Genomic DNA, 22,495 nt, shown 5'->3' on the forward strand with positions numbered 1-22,495 from the left:
AATTAATAATAATAATAATAATAATAATAATAATAATAATAATAATAATAATAACTGTAATAATAATAACTGTAATAATAATAATAACTGTAATAATAATAATAATAATAATAATAATAATAATAATAATAATAATAATAATAATAATAATAATAATAACTGTAATAATAATAATAACAATAATAATAATAATAATAATAATAATAATAATAATAATAATAATAATAATAATAATAATAATAATGAACATACATGCATACATACATACATACATACATACATACATACATACATACATACATTATTATAGCCTATATTAATGTACAATAGGTTACATTGTATGATTAGTTTGGAATTGCATATATCTTATTATGTATAGGACATTCACATTTTAAGCCATAAGCCATTTAAGCCTATAACATTGAATTCTAGATAAAGAAATGCTGTTTGTTTCCATACAGGCCTTGTCCTGGTGATATCACACGTGGTAGGATTTGCTAGTGTCTAAACCTATTTATAATTGACAGTATGTCAACAGCGTGCCACATATATCCAACAGCAGCCAGCAACAGGTGACGCAACTCTGAGCAACAGCATGGATTAGGTCATGGGTGACACATGGGGTTGGAAGTAGATTATTTGGATACTCTGTCACTTAGGAGGAAGACTTCGGTAACATGCCGACAGTGACTTAAACAGCTAAGGATTATAGTTAGGTTATCTTGCAAAATGATAAGCCTACTCCTTTGGTTACAGGACAAATGTTTGTACAAAAGTACTACCATGTTGACAAATGTAGGCTATTAGTGAATAATATATGCCCATCTCCTTATCATTATAATAGGCTCCAGAAAATAATGGGCTTTGTACTACCTGAGGCTATTTTTTATTGTATGGAACAAAATTGTGTATGCATATTAATTTGTGGACAGTCTACAGCACAAGCACATTTAGACTTTTTGATGTTGCTCTAATGGTAAACTAGGCCTATAGTTCTCAAACTTTCTACACCAAATACATGAAAAATAGTTTTAGCTTTCTGAGAATCTATTATACAATATTAGGGCTAATGGTCTAAAATTTGATTATATCAGGTCTACAATGAGACTAAACTATTAATACGATAGTTATTAATAATGATTGAAGGCTATTGGTTTTAGGTAAAAACTCATGTATATGCAACGTATGAATTATAATATATATATGGCACTGGCCTATTATTGGAATTGTGCTGATACATTGTACAGCTGGATTAATAAATGGCTTTAAGTAACTGTTTATGAAAGTGTAATAGTGTAGTGTACATGTGTGTGCTGTCCCTTTAAGGATGTAGTCAAAACAAAGCGTGCACCGGCGGACGCACGGAAGTGGTTTTGTCTTCGCTAAACAACATCAAGCAGCGAGAAACGAGAGCTGCGATGGTTTTTAAATACAGTTAGCTTGTGTTTCATTCATAATAACACGTTTTTAGTCACGTTGTATCATTTTGGAAGTTTCCTGAGGTGATCGAAGGAGAGCTAGCTTACCCGTGTGCACCATGCCGCCCTACTCAGAGATGAGAAAAAGCAATCGCTTCTACTACTTCATCAAATTCACCCTAAACGTATACTCCATGCTGTTTTCGGTAAGTTTTGGATAAATCTCAATAGATAATGTACAGAAATAGTGAAGTTTTTGGATGAGAGTGATGAGTCCCAATCTGAGTCACCCATTATTAGCTTCAAGCGAGAGGCAGCCAAACCCCATTCATTAGCCATATTAAATATCCAAATAATCAGCTATCATTTTAATACACGTACACTTTTTAAAAATGCTTATACATCAGTTAAAATATATGAACATTACTTTTTAATTCGGCTTATGATGACACGTGATTTGGTCATGTATTGTGCTATAAAAATCAAAAATCCCTAGTCCACATTTTGCAGATGCTTTTTGACATTAACACCATTACGTTTGATAGTACGGGGAATACCCATAATTTTATTAAAATTCCGTGAACCTTTGAATCAATCACACCATATAACACACATTTGGGTTCAACTAAATAACGTTTCGATAAAATGATAATGATTTAGTGGTAAAACATTGTAGGATGTTGTGATTTTTTTTTTTTTTTACAATGAAGGTAGATGCAATGCTAGCAGTGGATGGAGGGCTAACGTGATGGTTATCGCCTACTTGCCAGCAGCTAAATGCTCAAATCATAGTAAGTTCAATGGTTAAAGGTAATCTGTCATTTAAAATGGACATCGTGTCTTTATTAGCTGCATTTATTGTCCAATGATAACAATAAGCCGCTCTTTGACAAACAGCGGTGGCGCAGGGCGTTGGAGCCATTTAAAGGCATAGTGGTGTGGCTTTTCTGTGGGCCGACACAAATAAGAGGCGCATTTGTAGGTCAGTAAACCATTTTCATTGTGTGTTTTAAAGAAACGTTTTCTATTTACCATTTGTGTCCTTTACCAGCTGATGAATCAGACAGTAATAGTAGTAGTATGATGTAATTGTGGCGATAGTATTTTAGTTAATGTGGTAAAAAATCAGCAACGAAAATCTGAAATGACTCATTACAATCCAACAGGTTTGACATCATGATTAAATAAACAAGTAATGCCTATAGTTGTTATTGATGTTCATTAAACATTAAAAATGGCAGTGGACCCATAACCTTATAGTTGCAAATATTTTCCTAAATCTGTATACACACAATACCCAATGGTGGTCTACTTTATTCTAGTTGTTTCTAAACCCACATGTCCTTTTGTTATGGATACCTTGATCCACCAGAGATACTGTCAACAGTCTTAAAATAAGTCATTCTTATTTCAGACATCATGTTAAACTGCTGTCTCAAGATGACTTACAGTATAATAACCACATCACTCCTGTTTAATATTAAAGCTTCATCTGAAGACAAAGGTTCATGAGTCCTAACAATAACATAAATTCTAAAGCCTCAAATTATCAACTAGAGATAGACTGATAGGCTGATATTTGCGCTTGTCGGCCTGAAATCTCCAGCAGAGGTTGATATTTTGTTTTGGCTGACATGTCAACATGATGCCTAAAGCTTTTGAAAACACTTTTTGAACACATTATTGCAAAGCGATAACTACCCAAACCTGACTACATCTCTTAAATTACCCCAAAAAATCAGACCAAAAAATATGTGTATTGAGTGTATTGGTTGATCTCGGTCGAGCTCTATTAGCTAGACTAGCAATACTAGCAATTACCCACTTTATTTTTGATGATTCAATTAGTTGAAATTAATCAATACATTTTTCACCTCTCGCTCATAATATAACACAGATGAATTCAGCTGTTTTATCACCAAAAATCCATCCAACTAAAAAAAAAATAATACATAACTTTATTCAATATCCTAGTTTTCATTGCTGCTGAGATGTGTACAAACCCATGCAGAAAAGCAGCAGAAACAAAGTAAATGGCATATTTAGACCTAATTTCATCCAGTTCCGGACATGCCTTTAATCTGCAGGAAATATTCCTCCGTCCCCATCGGCAACATCCCAAACAACACATTACAGAGATGACCCAAGCACGAGCATTTGTAGTACATTAGGGCCACAGTCCCTGAAGCACTGTTTTTGGGGGACATTACCTTGGTTTACAGTATCCTGGAGATCTATCCTAATCTTAGCCATAGTTATTACTTTCTTAACCTATTTTAAACCATTGCTGTGTTTCAGATGCCATCACAATATTCTATAGACCAATAAGATTTAATACAGATGGGGGCAGCTAAAATATATGTTGTTAAAATGCTGATTTTTGTTGTAATACAAGAAGTTAAGAGTTCTAGTCACTGCTAGAAACCATCATATTAAACATTTGTGAATTTACGTATTGGATATTTCATGGCACAGTACAATGTTATCAATAGGAAAAACTGTCTTTTGCTAGTTATTGATTGAATAATAAAGGAATAGGGACCTGATTTTTGTCCCCAGAAAAATGTGGAAGGTCCCCTTATAATGCCATCCATCCATCAGTTTTCTTCTGCTTATCCAGGCTGGGTTGCGAGAGCGGCAGTCTAAACAGGAACTCCCAGACCCAGACTTCCCTCACCCCAGACACTTGAGGGAAATCTGGGTCTTATAATGTATTATGAAAATAGAAATTTAGGTGCCTATGTACCCGCCTACACCCATCTCGCCCCTCTCTCGCTGTCTTTCTCTGCACCAGTGTCTCTTGTTCAGTTTTACACATTACAATGATGGCCTGGAGGCACAGACCCAGACTTAATTAAAGCTATCTTTGTCAACTAATCATCTTTTTGTCAATGCTGCTTGTTGGAGCTGGAGCTTTCTTTTTGCATACCCACACACTACATTGTATAAAAGTAATTAAGACTATGAAGGGTATGCTTTGGTCTCTATATTTCAGATAACTTGAATACTTCTGTGTCTTATATCGATCTGTTTCCATTTGTAGTGTAGTGCTGTTAAGTGAGGGTGTCATATACTAGACTTTGCCTGCTTCCTGGTCCAAGGGAATTCTAGCCTAATTCACTATAATGACATTTAGGCATATTTGAACCAGCTTCAATGTTTTGTACAATGTTCTTTCAAAATGTTTAAGAGTGAAAAAATGTTGTGTGTGATGATGATTTTCAGAAACATTTATCAAAAAATGTATTCTAAAAGTAAAACTGCTTAGATGAATAAGCTATAGATACATTATAATGTTATTATAATATTATGTAAGTTGATGCAGCTTTTATCAATTGTAGTTATCAGTAGGTTTAGGCAATTGTAATTCTTTCTAATGTTGTCACGATACAAAAATTTCAAACTCGATTTCAGTTTCAGGATTAGACTCGATACTCAATACCGATTCTAATACCATGATGATAATAAAAAACGCTCTTTCTTTAGATAATAGAATGTCAATTTCAACATAAAATCATAAGACTGGTACTTTTATCTTTTATATTACCATGTGGTCTTATATCTGTGTAATCCCTCAGTCGTCCAGGTAGGTTCTATAGTGGTCCATGGGCGTATAGTCTGTGTCTATTTGTATTTAAACAGTTAACTAGCTGAAGCCTTTTAGCCCTTATCCGCTGACCTAAATATAACTGGTTGCAAATAATGACAGGTACTAGTCCAGTATAATTTGTGCTACATCAGTAAAGGCTGAGTGCTATTGGGACTGGAGCCAAATGTATAGTGCTTTATGGAGGGCATTATCTGTGGCTGAGGTACACTGTAGATATTGGGCCCTTCCCTTAATGCAAATTGCCTCAGTTTCTCTATTGACAATCAATAGAACAAATGTAAGCCCAGTCCAGCCATATGCATTTGCATTAAAACAGTAATGAACTCAACTTCATTTACCGACTGTAACCCCTGTGTTTTAGAAATAGGTCAACAGAAACTCACAATAACTGGTCTGTGTGACATAGTACAGCAGAAAACAATAATTACTACTATAATATTGAATACAATATTATACCCCTTATACTGTTCAAGGCCTGTAGATTATTTTCACAATTAATTTATAATGCAGTTCAACAAACACGGTCCCATGATAACAAGGTACAGTACAAAGCAATTTCACTATTCTACCTCAGCTCAAAAGTGAACATACTACAAGAAAAAGCAAGAAAAAGTTCATGACAGTACATACGATAAATGATAACCCCTCAAGAATATGTCTTGGCGTTGATATAGTATTGTGCCAGGCCAATTGCCATATTCAACTTCTATTTCCCCTCCAGACTAACTTTAAAGTTGGAAAGTCCGCTCGGTCCCACTTTAGACGCATTACCCCTTTGGTATTGCAGGATTTATTTAGCCTGAATGGAGGGTCAAACTAATTAAAGATAGTGATTCTCGGCGAGGCGTGGTGATTTAATGTCCTGTCCACCGGCTCTGAAACCCACCCAGCTTCACTTAGCCCCGTAATGATGCGGTCATACTACACCAACTCCAATTTAATCCAAAATCCTAACCCCCCAAAACAGCACAGCGGGCTTCGCGAGAACGTTGTGCTGCAGGCAGTCTGTGGGCTATGATCTGAATATGCATTACTCATGTTCTTGTGTTTGAAAAGTAATTTTAGAAAACCAATCGTAGAACATAGTTATGGTTTCATATTGAATTTAGTTTTGAAGATTTTGAAGATGGACACATTTCAAGATGTTTTAATTGTATAATATATTAACCACAAATTGCTTGCATCAAAGCAATCGTTTTACAATCCATGTTGTTGTGGACTAGCTTAAAGAGGAGGTGTTACATTTCTATAGAGTATTAATTGTTAATGCAAGCATAGTTCGATCACCATATTACCTTTTATTGTTTTGGAAATGCTATATTCTCTACAATGTGTAATTTTGCTCACCAATGATGTTTCTGTTATTATAATAATAATAATCTATATCTTAAAGTTCCTGCACCAGATTTATACTGTCTTAAAAATGTGAAAACAGAACTAGCTCAATTGTTTGCAGCAGTCCAAACGCATTATTCCTCACTTTCCTAACACATTCCGGGAATCCAATTATATTCACCACTATGAGTTTACAAGCACTCTTCACAACATTCAGAGACCAGAGTTTTGCAGTCACGGTAATGCTACCAATTAGGACCAGCTTTACTTCACCAGCATTACTTCCTGGTTTACAGATGAAAAAGCTTTATAATTAAACGCAGACAGCTCACAGCGGTCTCATTTTAACTCTGGAGAGCTGCTATTATAATATTGGTACTGGGGTAAAACTGATTTTACTTTACTATGTGAAAAAATAGGTACAGCCACTTTAAGGGCTCGAAGTGTGTAGGATGAGGGTTATTCTTTTTTTTTTTTCTTTCCCAAAAATCATCAAAGACACTCTAAACTGCACATTTACTCACTTTCAAAAACCTGCTGTACACGCACTAACCTCTTGACTCCTATTGATATCGCTCTGGGCCCTATATTCTTTTTAAAACACACATCAGAAGTTACAGAAAATGGATCTCATGCTCACTAACCGGTTTCTCCACAGTATCAAAGGATATCAAAGGTACTGACTCAGAGTGTTTGCATTGCAGCTGATGGGTCTGTGTGTGCTGTGCGTGGGGGTATATGCCGAGGTGGAAAGGCAGAAGAACCGGACCCTGGAGGGGCTGTTCCTGGCCCCTGCTGTGGTGCTCATTCTCCTGGGGCTAGTCATGTTCACCGTTTCTGTGGTGGGCATGGTGGGATCGCTGCGGGACAACAAGACTCTACTGCACATGGTAAGGGTGGTGATGGGGCAAAGATGAGGCTTGGTAAATTGGTATTAAGACACTTGAATTAAATGCGTAAATGTTTATTTAGCGCAATGATAAATTATGATGATGATGATGATGATGTTAAACTCAGATTTTATGATTGCCCTTTTGGCAAATGGGATGTATACATCCCATATGGTGCTAGAGTAAATGTCTCAATAATAGTTTTCACAAAAAAAAAAAAAAAAAAACCTTCAATGTGTGATAGTGGAAGATGTTGTCTTGTGTTTGAGCTATGTTATAGTTAGGCTTTTTAATTCATGGATGCTTTCATTTCATTTGCATTCAGAGGTGAATTGTGATTAGTAGGCCCCTCTTTGGTTATGGACATTTTTCCTAGTGTAAGTAGGTAAACATCTGGGGACTAGAAGAAGCGATGTATAAATTTACTGTTATTATTTTAACAGACAGCAGATGTTGAACTATTTGAATAGTTTTGTCCTCACAGGTGAAATCACAGCTGTTGCTTCATAATTACTTTCACTTAGAAAAGATTCTATTATTGAAGTCAAAGGAGGAGTGACTGTGTGGGAGGATTATCCTAAAAAACATATTCAGAATCAGTCAAGGGTAATGACAAACTTCCCCAAAAGAAAAAGCATTGAAAAATTGTGCATATAAGATACTGGAAACATACTCAAAATTGAAGTCAGGACAATATTTATTTGTTTTTTTTCTTTTCTAACAACAACAACAATGCATACAGGGGACAGTCTGACGAAAGCAAAGTCTGCGCTATCTGTCCTTCCGACCACCACCAACACTCACACACACACCACTTTCACACTAGGCAAAGTGGGTGAAGTGCCTTGCCTAAGTACATAATGATAGTTTTTGCCACTGCTGCCCCACTGTGGTATCTGATATTCCCACTGGTCTTCCTTCTAACCCTAACCCGGCCTTGCTTAGCTTCTGAGATTTGACAAGATCAGGCTTTGACATGGAGGCTTGGCTTTTTAAGTGTATTTTGTCAGGATATACTTCACACCTAGACCATGTTTTTTTTGGGATAGGACCATCTATGAATAAAATAAACAAAACAAATATATTGTAAAGTATCTTATGTCATGACAAAAGAAGCATATTTTGCTACAGTGAAGATATAATTCTTTTTGTTTAGTTATATAGGTTTTATACACCAAACCTTCTATGCACCCTACTTAGCTGAACAAATGTATTTTTACTTTTTTTTGCAGTTTCTCTGTGTTCTTTGCGTGTTGCTGCTCCTCCAGGCAGTCGCTCTCACCACAGCTCTCATCTTTGAGAAAAAGGTACGAGACGTTCGCAATTATTCTGAAATTACCCACATCCTCAGGACCCAAAACAACAAAGTCATCTGTTTGCTGTCTCTGTTTCAGACGTCTGCCTTATTTCAAAGCAGTATACGAGAAGGCATTAAACACTACTACGACGATCTGGACTTCAAAAACATCCTGGATTATGTGCAGCAAAAGGTGAGTTGAATTGAGGCTAGATGTAATTGAGGTCTGTATCAGATATTATATACTAAATACTCATTTGAACAAGTATTGACACAAAAAAATCACATAAAAGACTGGACCTTTGCTGAATAGTTTGTTGTTTTTTTTTTTTTATATATATATAATTTTGTTCTAAATCAGAAAAGACCACATGGTGATATTCAAGCAGGTAACTTTACTTTGTTGGTATTTAAATCTTTGTATCAAAATCAACTTTAAAATGTAAGTATTTTGACAACACTACTCAACACTATTTGGTAATACAATCATTGATCATGAACTGAACATGCTAATAGCTGTCATATATTGAGGGCAGGTTCATTTTGGATTAATTGCACCTGGTTTTAATCACAGAATTTGGCAACCCAAGTGAGGAGCTCATTATCCTTTCAGATTGACTTCAGAACTAGAACGCAAAAGGTGAAACCTTTAACACAATGTAACTTGTTTTGTAATTGTCAATAATACATATGGATGCAGTGGTAATCTTATATGAAAGAAATCAAGAAAAATCCTGCACACAACCTTTTACTCAACGCTAATTTTTCTGATGAATGTGTCAGTGAGAGGTAGGGAGCAGAAAGGTGTGCTTCTTGGATTTACAAAGTTGTGTTTAAGTCAAGTTAATATGGATTTTAAAGCTCTTTTCATTGATAATTACATATTTAAAGACAATACTGGTAAAGTGTCTTGCCCAATGACACACAGATGTCATAAGCTGTGTGGGGACCCAATAGACAACCCTTCTGCACTATTGCCTTAGAACAGTGCAATTAATTGTTCAAATGAGAAAACATGTTTTGTCAATAAACTATTATGTCCACGGGCTAGTTCAAGCTATTAAACTTTGAGCAAAAGTGGTAATTTGAACAACTGTTGCCTTTTTAAACTTTTCATCTGACAATTACAGATATTGACTCAAGCTATGACAGCAAAAAGAGGTTCTTCTAATTTGGAGTTCTGTCATATTGTCTCTTAAGAAACAACCTACCTTACCTTTTGTCCAGAAATCAATGTGAACTGTCTCTTCCTTGGCATTTCTCAGCAGTACATTATCAGATGTCATTATTTTGAATACACAGGGCCGGAAGTTTATCTTGTCTTGTAACTACACCATTTATACTTTTGACATTTCTTCATTATCACATTCAAGCCAGAGGTGCTATAAAAGTGGTTTATCACTACAGCAACATCATGTCTGGAGCTAGTAGAGGTCATTTGAGAAGAGACAGAGGTCTTCTGCAATATCTAAGTTATGTTTCTAGACTTAATTGCCATAAGTGTTACCTTTTCACAGAATAGTGGCCTTGCATCTTACTTGCATCCTTTCAGTCTTTGTGTGATAGAATATAATTTAAATATAATATCTATTTAAGGACGTATACGTTTCTTTAGGACACTAGTACTTCTTGGATATTTTTATTTACTTGGTCAGATAGTGTTGTTCTGGTGGAGGGTCTGCCACTAGCATCCTGGAGATGTTATTACTTTGCTTGTAATGTTCCACAATATAGCATTAAACGTGTATCTTTATGGAGACCAGCGACCTTGCTTAGAGTAACAATGCAATGTTTCTCAAGGTAATTTTGAGCATTAAAAACACATATAATGAAAAATATGCTAGATAGATACGCTTAATGCCATACTGTGGAACATTTGCAAAGTAATAACACCCCATTGTGATGAACAGGTGGTGTACCCTCCACCAAAATACCTTAAAATCATTGAATTCTTACTGTGAGCTCCAAAGATCCGACCTGTAACTTGGGCTGGAGGTGTCTCTTGCTTGTCTCCATGACGACAGAAGAGTTTAATGTCATACTGTGGCACATCCTCTGCAAAGCAATAACATCTCCATGGAAACAAAGAGGCGACATACCCTCTATCAGAAAAGTAGATTGTAAATGGGAGTAAAATATTACACAATGCTGTTTTTGTGATGAGCAACATACAGTATGTCCTACTCAATTAGTTGTACTGAAGTCTGTGATATTATTACTGCTGAACGCACAGTACAACCTTGTATGTCCAATTTGTCTTGCAGTTTTCCTGTTGTGGAGGCGATGAGTACAAAGACTGGGGAGTGAATCAGTACCACTTCTGTAATGGCACTGGTCCATTGGCCTGTGGGGTTCCTTATACATGCTGCGTCAGACGGAAAGTGAGTTCTGATGTGTCTCTTTTTTCCCAAAAGCTTACCCACATTTATTCAAGTTAACACTGAAAAATAAAGCCTATACAATGGTGAATACTGTAATGTTCTGGTTGGAGATATTATGCTCCTCTATTACTTCATTTTGAGATAATTCATTTGATTTCTTTGCTGTTTCATCAAATAAGGTCGACTCTGATTAATTTATTGTATTGTCATGGATATGAAAACATGTCTAAAACAAAGAAGATTTTTTGGGGATTTTTTTTTTTTATCCTTGTTCTTTTTTAGCTTAATATTTTAAATCAGATTTAGCATTTTTCTTATCAGTGTTTCCCATTGGTATGGTTAGACTATAGTGGCCCCCATAGTCTAAACAACATGCTGAAAAGGCTATGAACTGTCTCTATCTAAATATAAACTGTTTGATGGTCCAATAATCAGAAAGTAAGTGATTAGCATGCTAATTGTCATTCGCAGTCTCTTGGTACTAAGACTGTAAAAATCGGGTACATTGCCTTTAATCTGTAATCAATATTTTTTCAGTAGAGGTTGTAAGCAACATTTATTACTTTATACATTAAATAAAATGATTGGAATATGTACCACTTACTACCATAGTCTCAGTATAAACCATATTTTAAAATAAATGTATCCTGAAACTTTAACAGGAAAACAAAATTAATGGCAGCTCTGAACAGTAGGCATTAGTCTCTCTCTGTCCCTGACACACAGTGACCTTGGTATGAACCCTGTGAAACATCCACATTAGCTGTAGTTTATAGTAATCTGCAGCAGAAGGACACATGGACATAAAAACAGACCAGTCATCAGTGGTCGGACCATTTCAGAGAACAGTCTTTCTATGTAAATGTAATGGCCACTGTGTTTGTGTCACTTTTCTGTCTCATACATCAAAACAAGGTCAGGCCTGATGACAGCAGTTTGTGTAGAGCTAATAGCATCAGATTAATAACAGGACACAACAGGACATGGGCATTTGGACGAGCAGGCTGTCAGTGACCTCGAGCAGCTTGTCTCTTTTATAAAAATGGACAGTTGAAGTTTACACATATAAAGTCTGAAAATTAAAGAAAATTACAAGAAATCTAAAAAAAAAAAAAAACATGAACTACATATGATTTTGGAATAAATAATGTTTTATATATTGTATTTGAAAGGCAGAATAGACCAATATTTTTAGTTTAAACAAACCAATGCAAATGACCGGGGGAAAAGAGATGGTCAATAAATTGTAGTAATTTTGGCAATGCATTAGTTTATGATTTTGAGGTTACGGTAATTGTTGCCATAAAAACTCCACATTGTACAATAAAATTTGTTGTCTCAAATGTAGGGATGACAAGACTATTTGGTTAATTGATAATTGGTCACAATATAATCTCAAGGACTAACAAATAACAATTGTGATCATTTTAGAAACAAAAAAGTAGTTTACATTTAGGTTTACTATTTTCGAGTATAGATTTAATTTAAAGTGCTTTTTGATTTTAGATTTCTGTTCACATGCAATAGGAATTGTGATCTATGAGACAATATAAAAAGTAAATGAAGGATTTCTCTGTTTTTTGGTCATTAATCTTGAACAAACTAAGTTTCTTCTCACAATAACCACAGCATAAAAACTTTATATCATCACATTCCTTATCAAATGTGTTAAATTATTGATCCTGCTGCGTTTTTCCATTGCCCGTAGTAAACCTCAACATTTGCTTAGAAGCCTTGGGTTATCCTGTGAAATCCGGTCCAGTAAAGCCCCCATAGATTACTCCTTTACTGTCGAATTGAATGTGTGCGAGCAGCCCCTGGCACTCCAAACAGAGGATGTGTTACAGAGTTATCAGGCTTTGGGTGGTTTTCCCGCTCCAAATGAAATGACAGTCCATGATGGCCTCCCTCCCAGTCCATGGTACTGTCCCCACTTCTCTCATCAGGTCGGGGGCAGCAGAAGTAGGAATGTCTAGAAATAATTGGATTTAAAATGACAACATTCTGTAGGGTTACATATTGCATCGAGGAGGGGGCCAGGCAAAATTAGTATTGCTGATGCAGATTTGGCAACGAAGATTGGGCTGAAAATGGTATGGGTAATGGACATAATTACCCTGCCTTATAACTAACAAAACAGATATATATCACCCATCCGTAATGTGCTTAAAATGTGCACTCAATACCGCAAAATTCCCATATGGAGCTACTCATAAACTTTCTCATACAGCACCTATGGAAGAGCAGGGTCCCTGTATCACACTGCTCTGATGCTAGACTCAGATTGGAGACGGTAGATTGGTTTTCACATGTTATCGGCCTGTACCTGTCACAACAGCAGTCACAAGGGCACACTTTGCTTCATGCTCCATTGGGTCAGAAAGAGCAGGTTTGGACTGGCTTTAAGAGCAGTGACCAATCTGTGTATTTCAGTCTTTATTTGGTGACGATGATTTTAACATGTGTTGTCTTCACAGGTGGGAGAGGTCATCAATACACTCTGCGGATACAGGACACTGGATCAGCAGGTAACAGGAGTGGTTTGTTTTGACTGCCAAGATCAACAAAATATTTATTATTACTTTTATTATATGATTGTGGATATATGAATTGAAGGACAGATATTGCTTTTGCCAATTATGAAAATCTGAAATTCTGTTTTGAATGTTATGTGTTTGTATGGGCAAAAATCTACTGTAGAATTTTATAAGAAGAGTAACAAAACTTTTTTCTTATCTTAAGTGTATTCTTCTCTACAGGGTAACTTTAGACAAAACATTATGTAAATTATTATTGTTTTTTCAAGTATTTAAATATTAATTATGTGGATAAAAAGGATTAGTAGATGCACTAGGAGGGAACATTGAGCAAGACATTACTATTCTACTCAGGACTGTGAAAATTATCCAACTCAGTGGCTATTGAATAATATGCCAATGAGTTCATAATATTGCATTGATTAAGAAACAAAACAGCTTTTTTATCATATGAGGATCCATTTACCTTACAGTTGGGATGTAACGGGTGGTTTAATTGCTGTAATAAGGAACTAATTTAGCAGATTACATTACAGTCTTTACTGTACTACACATGTCTTTAGTTAACACAGTTTAAATAATTACTCTGGATGGCACCTTTAACAGTTTATTTCTGCTTTCTGTGTACTTATTTATTTGAATTAGGACAGTGCATATTAAGCAAGAAGCTTCAACATATACATGCTGAAGTTAGCACAATAGCTAGATTTTATTCATTGTCCCGAAGCAGGTAAAAGCATCAGACAACATCAGATGTATTACTAAACTGAATAGACAATAGGTCTGTTATGATAACACATTTTGAAGCACGATATATTGCTACAGAGAAATATTGCGATAAACTGTAATATTCAAAGTACTTTACGACAGTGACACTAAGCAAGATTATTCTAGTGAACCTATTTTTAAATATACCATATCATCAAAAGGCATGAGCTGTAACAAATACATAGTATAAGTAATTTATTCAACGTTCTACAGTTCAAGTCTTACCTTATTACATGAAAATGTAAAAAATCTCCTCATTATTGCTAAGAAATTGTACACACGGTAAACATTGAGCCCTAACATATACTATTCCAACTTTCATTTATTGAATGATAAGTCGATATGGTAATTATTATTACAGGCATTATAGACACATCAGGCATTATCAACACACTCAGACAAAAGATCTGAGACATGACAAAGAAATCAGTACTATGACTACTATTTCCAGCTAAAACAGCAGTAGTTAAAAGAGCCCAAGATAAAATCAAAAGATCATCAGTGGGTGCATGGTTGATCGGTTTTCAGTCAATTTTTAAGACCTTTTTTCTCCCTGTGTGTTCAGAGGGAGACTCTACATGAGGTGATCCATGTGCGCGGCTGTATCCATGCGGTCAATCTATGGATGAGCGACAACATCGGCATCACCATCGCCTTGTGCTGCGCCATCGGACTGCCTCAGGTCAGAAAACTTTTGTACTCTTACGCTCTCACAGCTCCTTGAATTGTAGTGAGATAGGGCTGAATGATTTGGGAAGAATACTGATGATTTGGGAAGAGTATTCGATTTTTCTGACAAGCATTGCAGCTGCGGTTAGATTTGCGATTTATGTTTTAATGGTATGATTCTGTTCACATTTTAAACGAGTCCAGAAGAATTCAGAAAAAGACTGATATGAACTGACAGAGTAATAAAAGAATCACAGAAACTTGTTTGTACAAATTTAAACTACGATGTTAACCATTTTAATTTTATAAGACAGGATATTTTATAGTTTATGGAGTAAATTAGGGTACTGCACAAATTGCACCCTTTTCAGCCTTGTGAACTGGATTCGATTGTGATTACCGGTAATTTTGCAGTCCTAAAGTAAGAGAAGTAGATTTAATGTTGATAAGTGTAGACTGCTGGATTACTATAAAACAACATGAAAAAATGATAAATTAATGTTTTCTTTTCCGTTAGTGGCATGAAAAATCTCATATTTCTGTATTTTTTTCTCTTTTAAAAAAATACATTGTGGAGGCACATTTCTTTCAGTTTCTTTAATACATTCAAAACCAGGGCTTAATTGCATATTGTTTTCTCAGGAACACTTTTGTACTGGTGTTTTGAGTTGGGGGATCAGACCAAGACACACCCATTACACATTATACACATATTTTTTTTCAGATATAGATTACCGTCAAAAATTAAGAGAAAGGTGAATGTGTTATCTCAGACTGGGGATAAATAAAGCTTTCTCTCAAATTATTCATATCCATTTGAGAAAAGGATAACTGTGTTTATTTTGGTAGTGGAGGTGACAAAAAGTGAATCTTGAAAATAGGTGGTAAATGAAGCAAGTGATTTACCCGTTTCCTAGTCGCTGTGTGCCAATTTTTCTTTAAAGCAGCATGACAAGTAAGCGTCACTGAACTTTTTGGTCTAAAATGAAGGCTTGTTTTGTTTGTGACACTTAAATGAGTTTGTAGCTCCAAGCGCTGCAGACCATTGAGAGAAAAGTAATTACAGCCATTACTTTTCTAAAGAAGATTTATTGTGATATTTGTTCCCTCGCCTCCAAATGTGTTTGGTCCCAGTAGTTGTCTCCAATAAATCCAATTAACATTACAGACTTTGGGGTTAGACTCCCTGCCACCTGAGTTAGTCTGCAGTGAGCGCAAAAATCATATTTGCATATTAGTTTGTTTGTTTTTTCTTTTTCTAAATGTCATTGACGAGGGGGACAAGGGCGGCAAGCAGAAATGAGAATACTGACAAGGAGAAATTTTTGGAAATCTCTCTGTTATTTTATGCTGACTGAGAACATGATGAACTTTTTACCAGGGTTTTGGCTCAGTTATTACAGAGATATTAATCATAAATCAGGTCAACAAATTTCCAATCTGACAGCTGTGTCCAGTAAATTACACCAGAGAATTCATTCTGACCTGCCCTACAGGTTGTAATATAGTGAGTTCTCATCAATTATGGAAATAATCAGGTTAGACATTTGTCGAATCCTTAGAGTGTGAGATGGTTTATATGGCACTAACATGTCAGAGATGTACTTTGGTGGAGAAGGTATTTGAGAGAGAGACTGGAGGTGACTGCTGACACTTTCTCTTTGTTTCCATGGCACAAAGACCATGACTTCAGTCTTGTCTGAGTTTAGTTGGAGAAAGTTGTTTTGCATCCACACACTGATTAGTTGGAAGCGGTGTCAGATTGAATCCACTGCTGCTGCAATGAGACATAAATCTGAGTGTCATCTGCAGAGTTGTGGTAGGACACATTATTGCTGCGTATTTAACTGGCCTAACGGCAGTATTTACTCCATGCCAGTAGATACATTAAATCCATGCTATAGAACATAGGCTGAATAATAACATAATGAATAATGCACCTTTAAACCAAATATATATTCAAATATAGGAATTGGGGAAAAGGAAACTTGATAAACGAAATGACAACTCTTAAAGATGATAAGCTTTTACTACTATTACTATTACTACTTGTACCTGACAATCACAAGGTAGGGTGTGAGCTGTTACTTAGAAACATGGCTGCATTATTGTATGTGTGACAAAAATGTAACTAAAATATGTCACTGTTGGCAGCAGTGGTTTAATTGCCTTGCTTGTTACACGTGTCAGTGGAATTCTTGTTAGTGTGATGGAGGACAGTCATAGATATTTTTAACCTGATGAAGTAGTCGAATGTGTGACTCAAGCTTTAGAGAATTGTTAATCACACACAGTTCACAAAAATTCATATTTTTCTAAAAATATATTTTTTATCCATTCAATACAAGATTACATTTTTATTTAGTTTTTATCTATTATTAACCAATATTTTGAGTGACTGCACTGTGGTCGCCCAGTGCTCTTGCTTGGTTGCTTCAGTTCTTATTGGGTCAAATGCAGAGAACAAATTTCCCTGTGTGCAGTAAAGTCTATATGTGCATATGTATGTAAAATAATAATGTTTCACTGATCTGTGAATGCCAAGGCTCTTAAAAATGTTTTAGATGCACCCTGTATACTGTATCGATTGTAAAAAAAAAGTAACACAAATCTTATCAGAACACTCGGAAGTAGAGCTACAAGATTAATCGCCATCAAATCGATAGATGATGTCCCATAATTTCCTCCACAAACCACAAAATATCCTGTTTTATTCTGTATAAAATGGCTAACCCTGTAGTTTAGATCTGTACAAACATGTTCTGAACTGTGGTTCTTGTATCAGTTTGCCAGTTTGTTCATGTTTCAGTATTTGTGTAAATTTTTGTAAACATGTTTGAAATATGAACTTTCAACTGAATCCCATCTCTTCAAACTTAAAATATAAATCTAATTGGGATTGTAATGCTTGTCAGAAAAGTTGCAATTCGATATAAAGTTGTCCAACCTAATATGGCCCATCCAATTTCTCTCTACAGCTCCTGGGCATCATCCTAAGCTGTGTCTTCTGGAACCTGCTTGTGGACATGAGCCAGTCAGCCGACATGGTGGATTTCAAGCTCAAGAAGTCTGAGTTTAACTACAGTGAGCTGGACCTGGCTGGCGCAGGATGGTGCATGTGCCTGCCCCGGGATGAAGGGTACCTGCCTGTGCCTGCCTCTGAGCCTGAGCTGGACCCCATCGACATCCACCTGGAGAAGCTCAAGAAGCAGCAGCCGCGCACCCACTCCCAGCTCCGCGAAATGCAACGGTCAGCATCAGGGCTGGACGAGGTGGACAAGGGCCGCAAGCAGAAACGAGAACACTGAGGAGCCAAAAACATGGAGAGAGATTTTTGTAAACGTGTATTTTAATCTGGTGAATTTACGTCTCTGTCTACACATTGGAGCCACATAGACTGCATTCACGTTGTAGAATTTGATGATGTCATGATTTCAGATGGAGGGCGGGGCTTGTATAACTCACATAACAAGCACATCTTTGGGGCTGAATAGTGTAAACACTTTCAGAACCTATTGTGTAAAAATAATTACACTTTTGTTTATTTATGCTGACAGAGAAGAGGATGAACGTTGTCCCAGGGTTTAGGCTCAGTTATATATTAACCACAAGCCATGTCAACAAATTTGCAATCTGACAGCTGAACAGTAAATAACACCACAGAATTCTGACCTGCTCTACAGCTCACTATTAAACTATACAAATCCTATAATGTTGTGATTACACATAAACACAACTTAAAAGTGAAAATGCAGATTTTTGTTGTAATACAGTGAGTTCTTATGAAAAAGGTAAATATACAATTGTTTACCCTGATTTTTCCATTATTGATATTTCATGGCAAAGTAAAATCTTATCTGGAAAAACTGGCTCTTGCCCCCATCTGGGAGTATGATATCATCACATTCAAGAATTGAAAACCACCAATAACCATCAAAAATCAATAACAATATGTGGACGCGATGTAAAACCTTATAAAGTATGCGTTGTTAAAAACAATAATTTCACCCTTTTCTTGCCTTTTGGGTTTGGCCTTTTGTCACTGTAATCATGTGTTGAAGTTGTGTTGCACTACATATAGGTCTATGAAGTCTGAGATAATCTAGTTGGCATTCGGGATCAAGTGTGGCACTTTGTATAGACATGTTTACAAGATTTTAGTGTTTATTTTGTCTTGTGATGGTTGGTATGGATTCATCTCTGGTCCTTTATCATTTTGTATTTTTTAGCCCTTAAATTGAAGCTCATGTCTCATGTGCTAAAGCTTACCTCAGGCTGTTTTGATGGCCCACTAGTACGAGGAGATTTGCTGTATACATTAAAAGTAGCTTGAAAAGTTTTCCAGTGGTTGAAAAAATAGTGACTAGTGAAGGACGTGTACAGTTTGTGGATTTTTATTTTATTGTTTTGATATGATTTTGTGTAGAGATGCAACTATGTTGATATAATAAAGTGGACTCATTTGTACAGCCTTAATGGTTCAATATGCGTATGTGATTTGAATAAGCTACAATTTGTTCTCTTCAATTTAAGCTTTTTATGTATTTGTCATTCCATGCTCAGGGAATAGGAAACCATTACATATAAGTTGATATTTACTACAGCGTTTGAAATATTGCTTATTGCTTTTTTCTCAGGTCAGCGTAAAAGCTCATTTTTTGTCATATCAATTAATTGCATCAATGACCAATGACCCACTGTGGTTTGTGTACACATTTGAATTAACAATTATGTTTCTATTGCTTTTTCCATTGGCCAAAATATTCGCACAGCAACAGATTTTTATACTGGATGCCCTTCCTTTCGCAATGAGCCACACTAATGTGACTGGAGTGGGTGTGTGAACAAATAAGTAAGATTTTTTAAAAATGAGCCAAACTGTACAAACCAAATGCATATTGAACCTTAAGACTCTAGTTGTTTTGTTGCATCTCTGACTTTGTGCATACAGTGTACATTGTAAGACTGATAGTCGTGGACAAACATGGGATGCATGTTTTGTACCGTATATGATATGATAAAGTTTACATGTTTAGGCTGTTCTCGTGGAAGGGGGCTTCAGTGGACACTTGTGATTCCTTCCATAGTGACCTCAAAGTTACATGAGGAGGTGCGAAGAGCGAGCTGCCCGTTGAGTGAACACGACGCTATGATGGTTTTATACCTGAGTTCTGCACAGTACGAGCTTCCCCTGGCTCCTGCCTTTATCAGCACTACTCTACTACTGTCAATAAAGCTGACTTTGTTTTTACGGATGCAAGCCTTGCAGTCACATTTGTAAAGTACTCCAAAAGAAAACCTGTCATGGATTACAAATATAATTTAACTTGCACACACCATTTGAGACTGTTAAAATAGATATTCTTTTCATTTTTAAAAGCAAATACAATAGTGAACAAAACGAAGGAGCTAGAGACATATTTATGGCAGTGACTTACAAGAGCCCTCAGTCCTGTTAGAGCTGAAGAAGCTACTCCGATAAGTGATGACATTTACAATATAATAATAATAATAATAATAATAATAATAATAATAATAATAATAATAATAATAATAATAATAATAATAATTAAAACTGCAAGCAGTGATAAAGGCCCTCGCCACCCCTTGCGACCGCGGGGTACACGCCACCGTGAAGCTCCTGCGCTTCGTTCCCGCTTACATCGCAACCTCCCCCCAAAATCAGCGTCTCAGTAATACTACTCCATTCATTCCATTTATGACGTCACGCCTGAACGGTTGGAAATAGAGGTATATCCTCATTGGCTTTTGTGTTCAGTATGATGAGAGGGATATGTGTACCAAATTTCAATAGTCTATGACAAAGTAATTATTTTTCATCCCAGTTAACCAAAACCCATGTATTTCAATGAGAAATGTCAGATGTTGCCATGGCAACACCTTTGAAAATAGAGATATGTTCTATTTGGCTTTTTTGTTCAGTATGGCAATAGGGATGTCCATGCCCAATTTCAAATGTTTACGTCAAATTAATTTTTTTGGGCCGATTCAAAAGTTCAAGGGGGCACTGTGGAGTAAAAAAAATTCTGACATATGTAAATTGTATATCATTTCATGTAGATCAAGATTTTAAACAAAATGTATATGCCGGGAAATAGGACACTGCATGTGTGAGTTATGCTCACTTAAACACTTCAAAATATTGCTTTTTTCTTTGCAGGCTGGCCACACCCATATTTTATGATGTAGAAAAATCCAAGACAGTTCCCTATAATCCCACATGGGTCTAGTTCATTTTGACCAATTTGCAAATTTTTTCAATGAAAATCTGAGGCGCAAAAAATCCAAATGTGAGAGGTAAAATTTTGAAAAAATGGGGTTCCGCCCACAATGGCCGACTTCCTGTAGGGTTTAGGGTGGGGTCATAATATAATTTTTTACTTGTCTTGACATGTTCTATGTTTGTACCAAATTTAATTTGTCTACGATGAAAAAGGTCTCTCATTGCCGTAATGTATTTAGATTTTTGAGGTGGCGCTATTGAGTCATTTTGAAACATGATTTTTTTTGAACATCAAAATACAAAATTTTTTGCCAATGTTGAATTTTAGGCCATAGTTTGATGAGTGTAGAGCATCTATTTAGTCTACAACAAAGTCCAGTACTCTGAACCCCATTCATTTCAATGACACATTTATTATGTTGCCACGGTAACATGGTTGCAAATAGAGGTATGTCCTCATTGGCTTTTTTGATCAGCATGTGAAGAAGGATATATGTGCCAAATTTAAATTGTCTAAGAGAAACTTTGTACAAAAAAATGAATTGGGGTTGTTAGGGGGCGCTACCGAGTCATTTTTCAATATTTTTCAGTAGGAATTTCAAAAAACAAAATTTTTTGGCCATCTTGAATTTTGGGTCCAATAAAATTGACTTTTTTTTTACGTTCAGGGGGTCAAAAATGGCTTCAAAGCGGCCACCAAAATAATAATAATAATGGAAACGCATTTTCCACCCATTATTTTTCTCCTAAACCATAACAGCTAGAGTCATGTGACTTTCTCACATTGTGCCCCATCACAAATAAGGCCCCTGTGAATTTTTTCACACATCCATGACAAATCGATTGTCTTCTACGAATTTTTGAAAATGAAATTTGAAGAGGGCGCTAGAGAGCCATTTTGTGAGAGAGTGCCTTGATTTGCATATCATTGCGTTCAACTCACAAATGTGCATAAACGCTGTATTAGCGTTTTCCCAACAAAAAATGCGTGAAAGAGAAATATTTTTTTGAAATATTCCAAAATTTGCAATTTTGTTGAAAATTCACCCTGACCACACCCAAAGTTATAATCAAAATGTAATTGATAATCTTTAATCACACATGGGTTTAGTGGGATTTGGCCAAATTTGAAGTGTTTGTGATGAAAACTGCGAGGAAATGTCCTGAATGTGAGGGTGTGCACTTTTGTCATTCCCGGGTTTGATCCAATATGGCTAACTTCCTGTACATTTTAGGGCGGGGCCATAATATAATTTTTGTCATGTCCCGACACATACTATTTTTTGATGTGAGTTCCAGATTTTTATGTTGACTTTTTTCCGAGTCGGGCTCCCATTGGCCCCATG

The 22,495-nt window shown here is 36.0% G+C and overlaps 1 protein-coding gene across 1 annotated transcript; it reads left to right on the top strand.

The window, feature by feature from the left end:
• Positions 1 to 1,329: 1,329 nt before the first annotated feature.
• On the top strand, positions 1,330 to 20,160 carry zgc:110329 (uncharacterized protein LOC550500 homolog). Its single transcript, XM_033972847.2, has 8 exons — positions 1,330 to 1,624; positions 7,068 to 7,253; positions 8,486 to 8,560; positions 8,648 to 8,743; positions 10,815 to 10,931; positions 13,409 to 13,459; positions 14,802 to 14,918; positions 17,884 to 20,160. Exons 1-8 carry the CDS (start codon positions 1,538 to 1,540, stop codon positions 18,211 to 18,213), a joined length of 1,059 nt encoding a protein of 352 aa, XP_033828738.1. The 5' UTR covers positions 1,330 to 1,537; the 3' UTR covers positions 18,214 to 20,160.
• The last annotated feature ends 2,335 nt before the right edge of the window (positions 20,161 to 22,495 follow it).

This window comes from Periophthalmus magnuspinnatus, chromosome 9, assembly GCF_009829125.3.
Source record: "Periophthalmus magnuspinnatus isolate fPerMag1 chromosome 9, fPerMag1.2.pri, whole genome shotgun sequence".
Classification (NCBI taxonomy): Eukaryota; Metazoa; Chordata; class Actinopteri; order Gobiiformes; family Gobiidae; genus Periophthalmus; species Periophthalmus magnuspinnatus.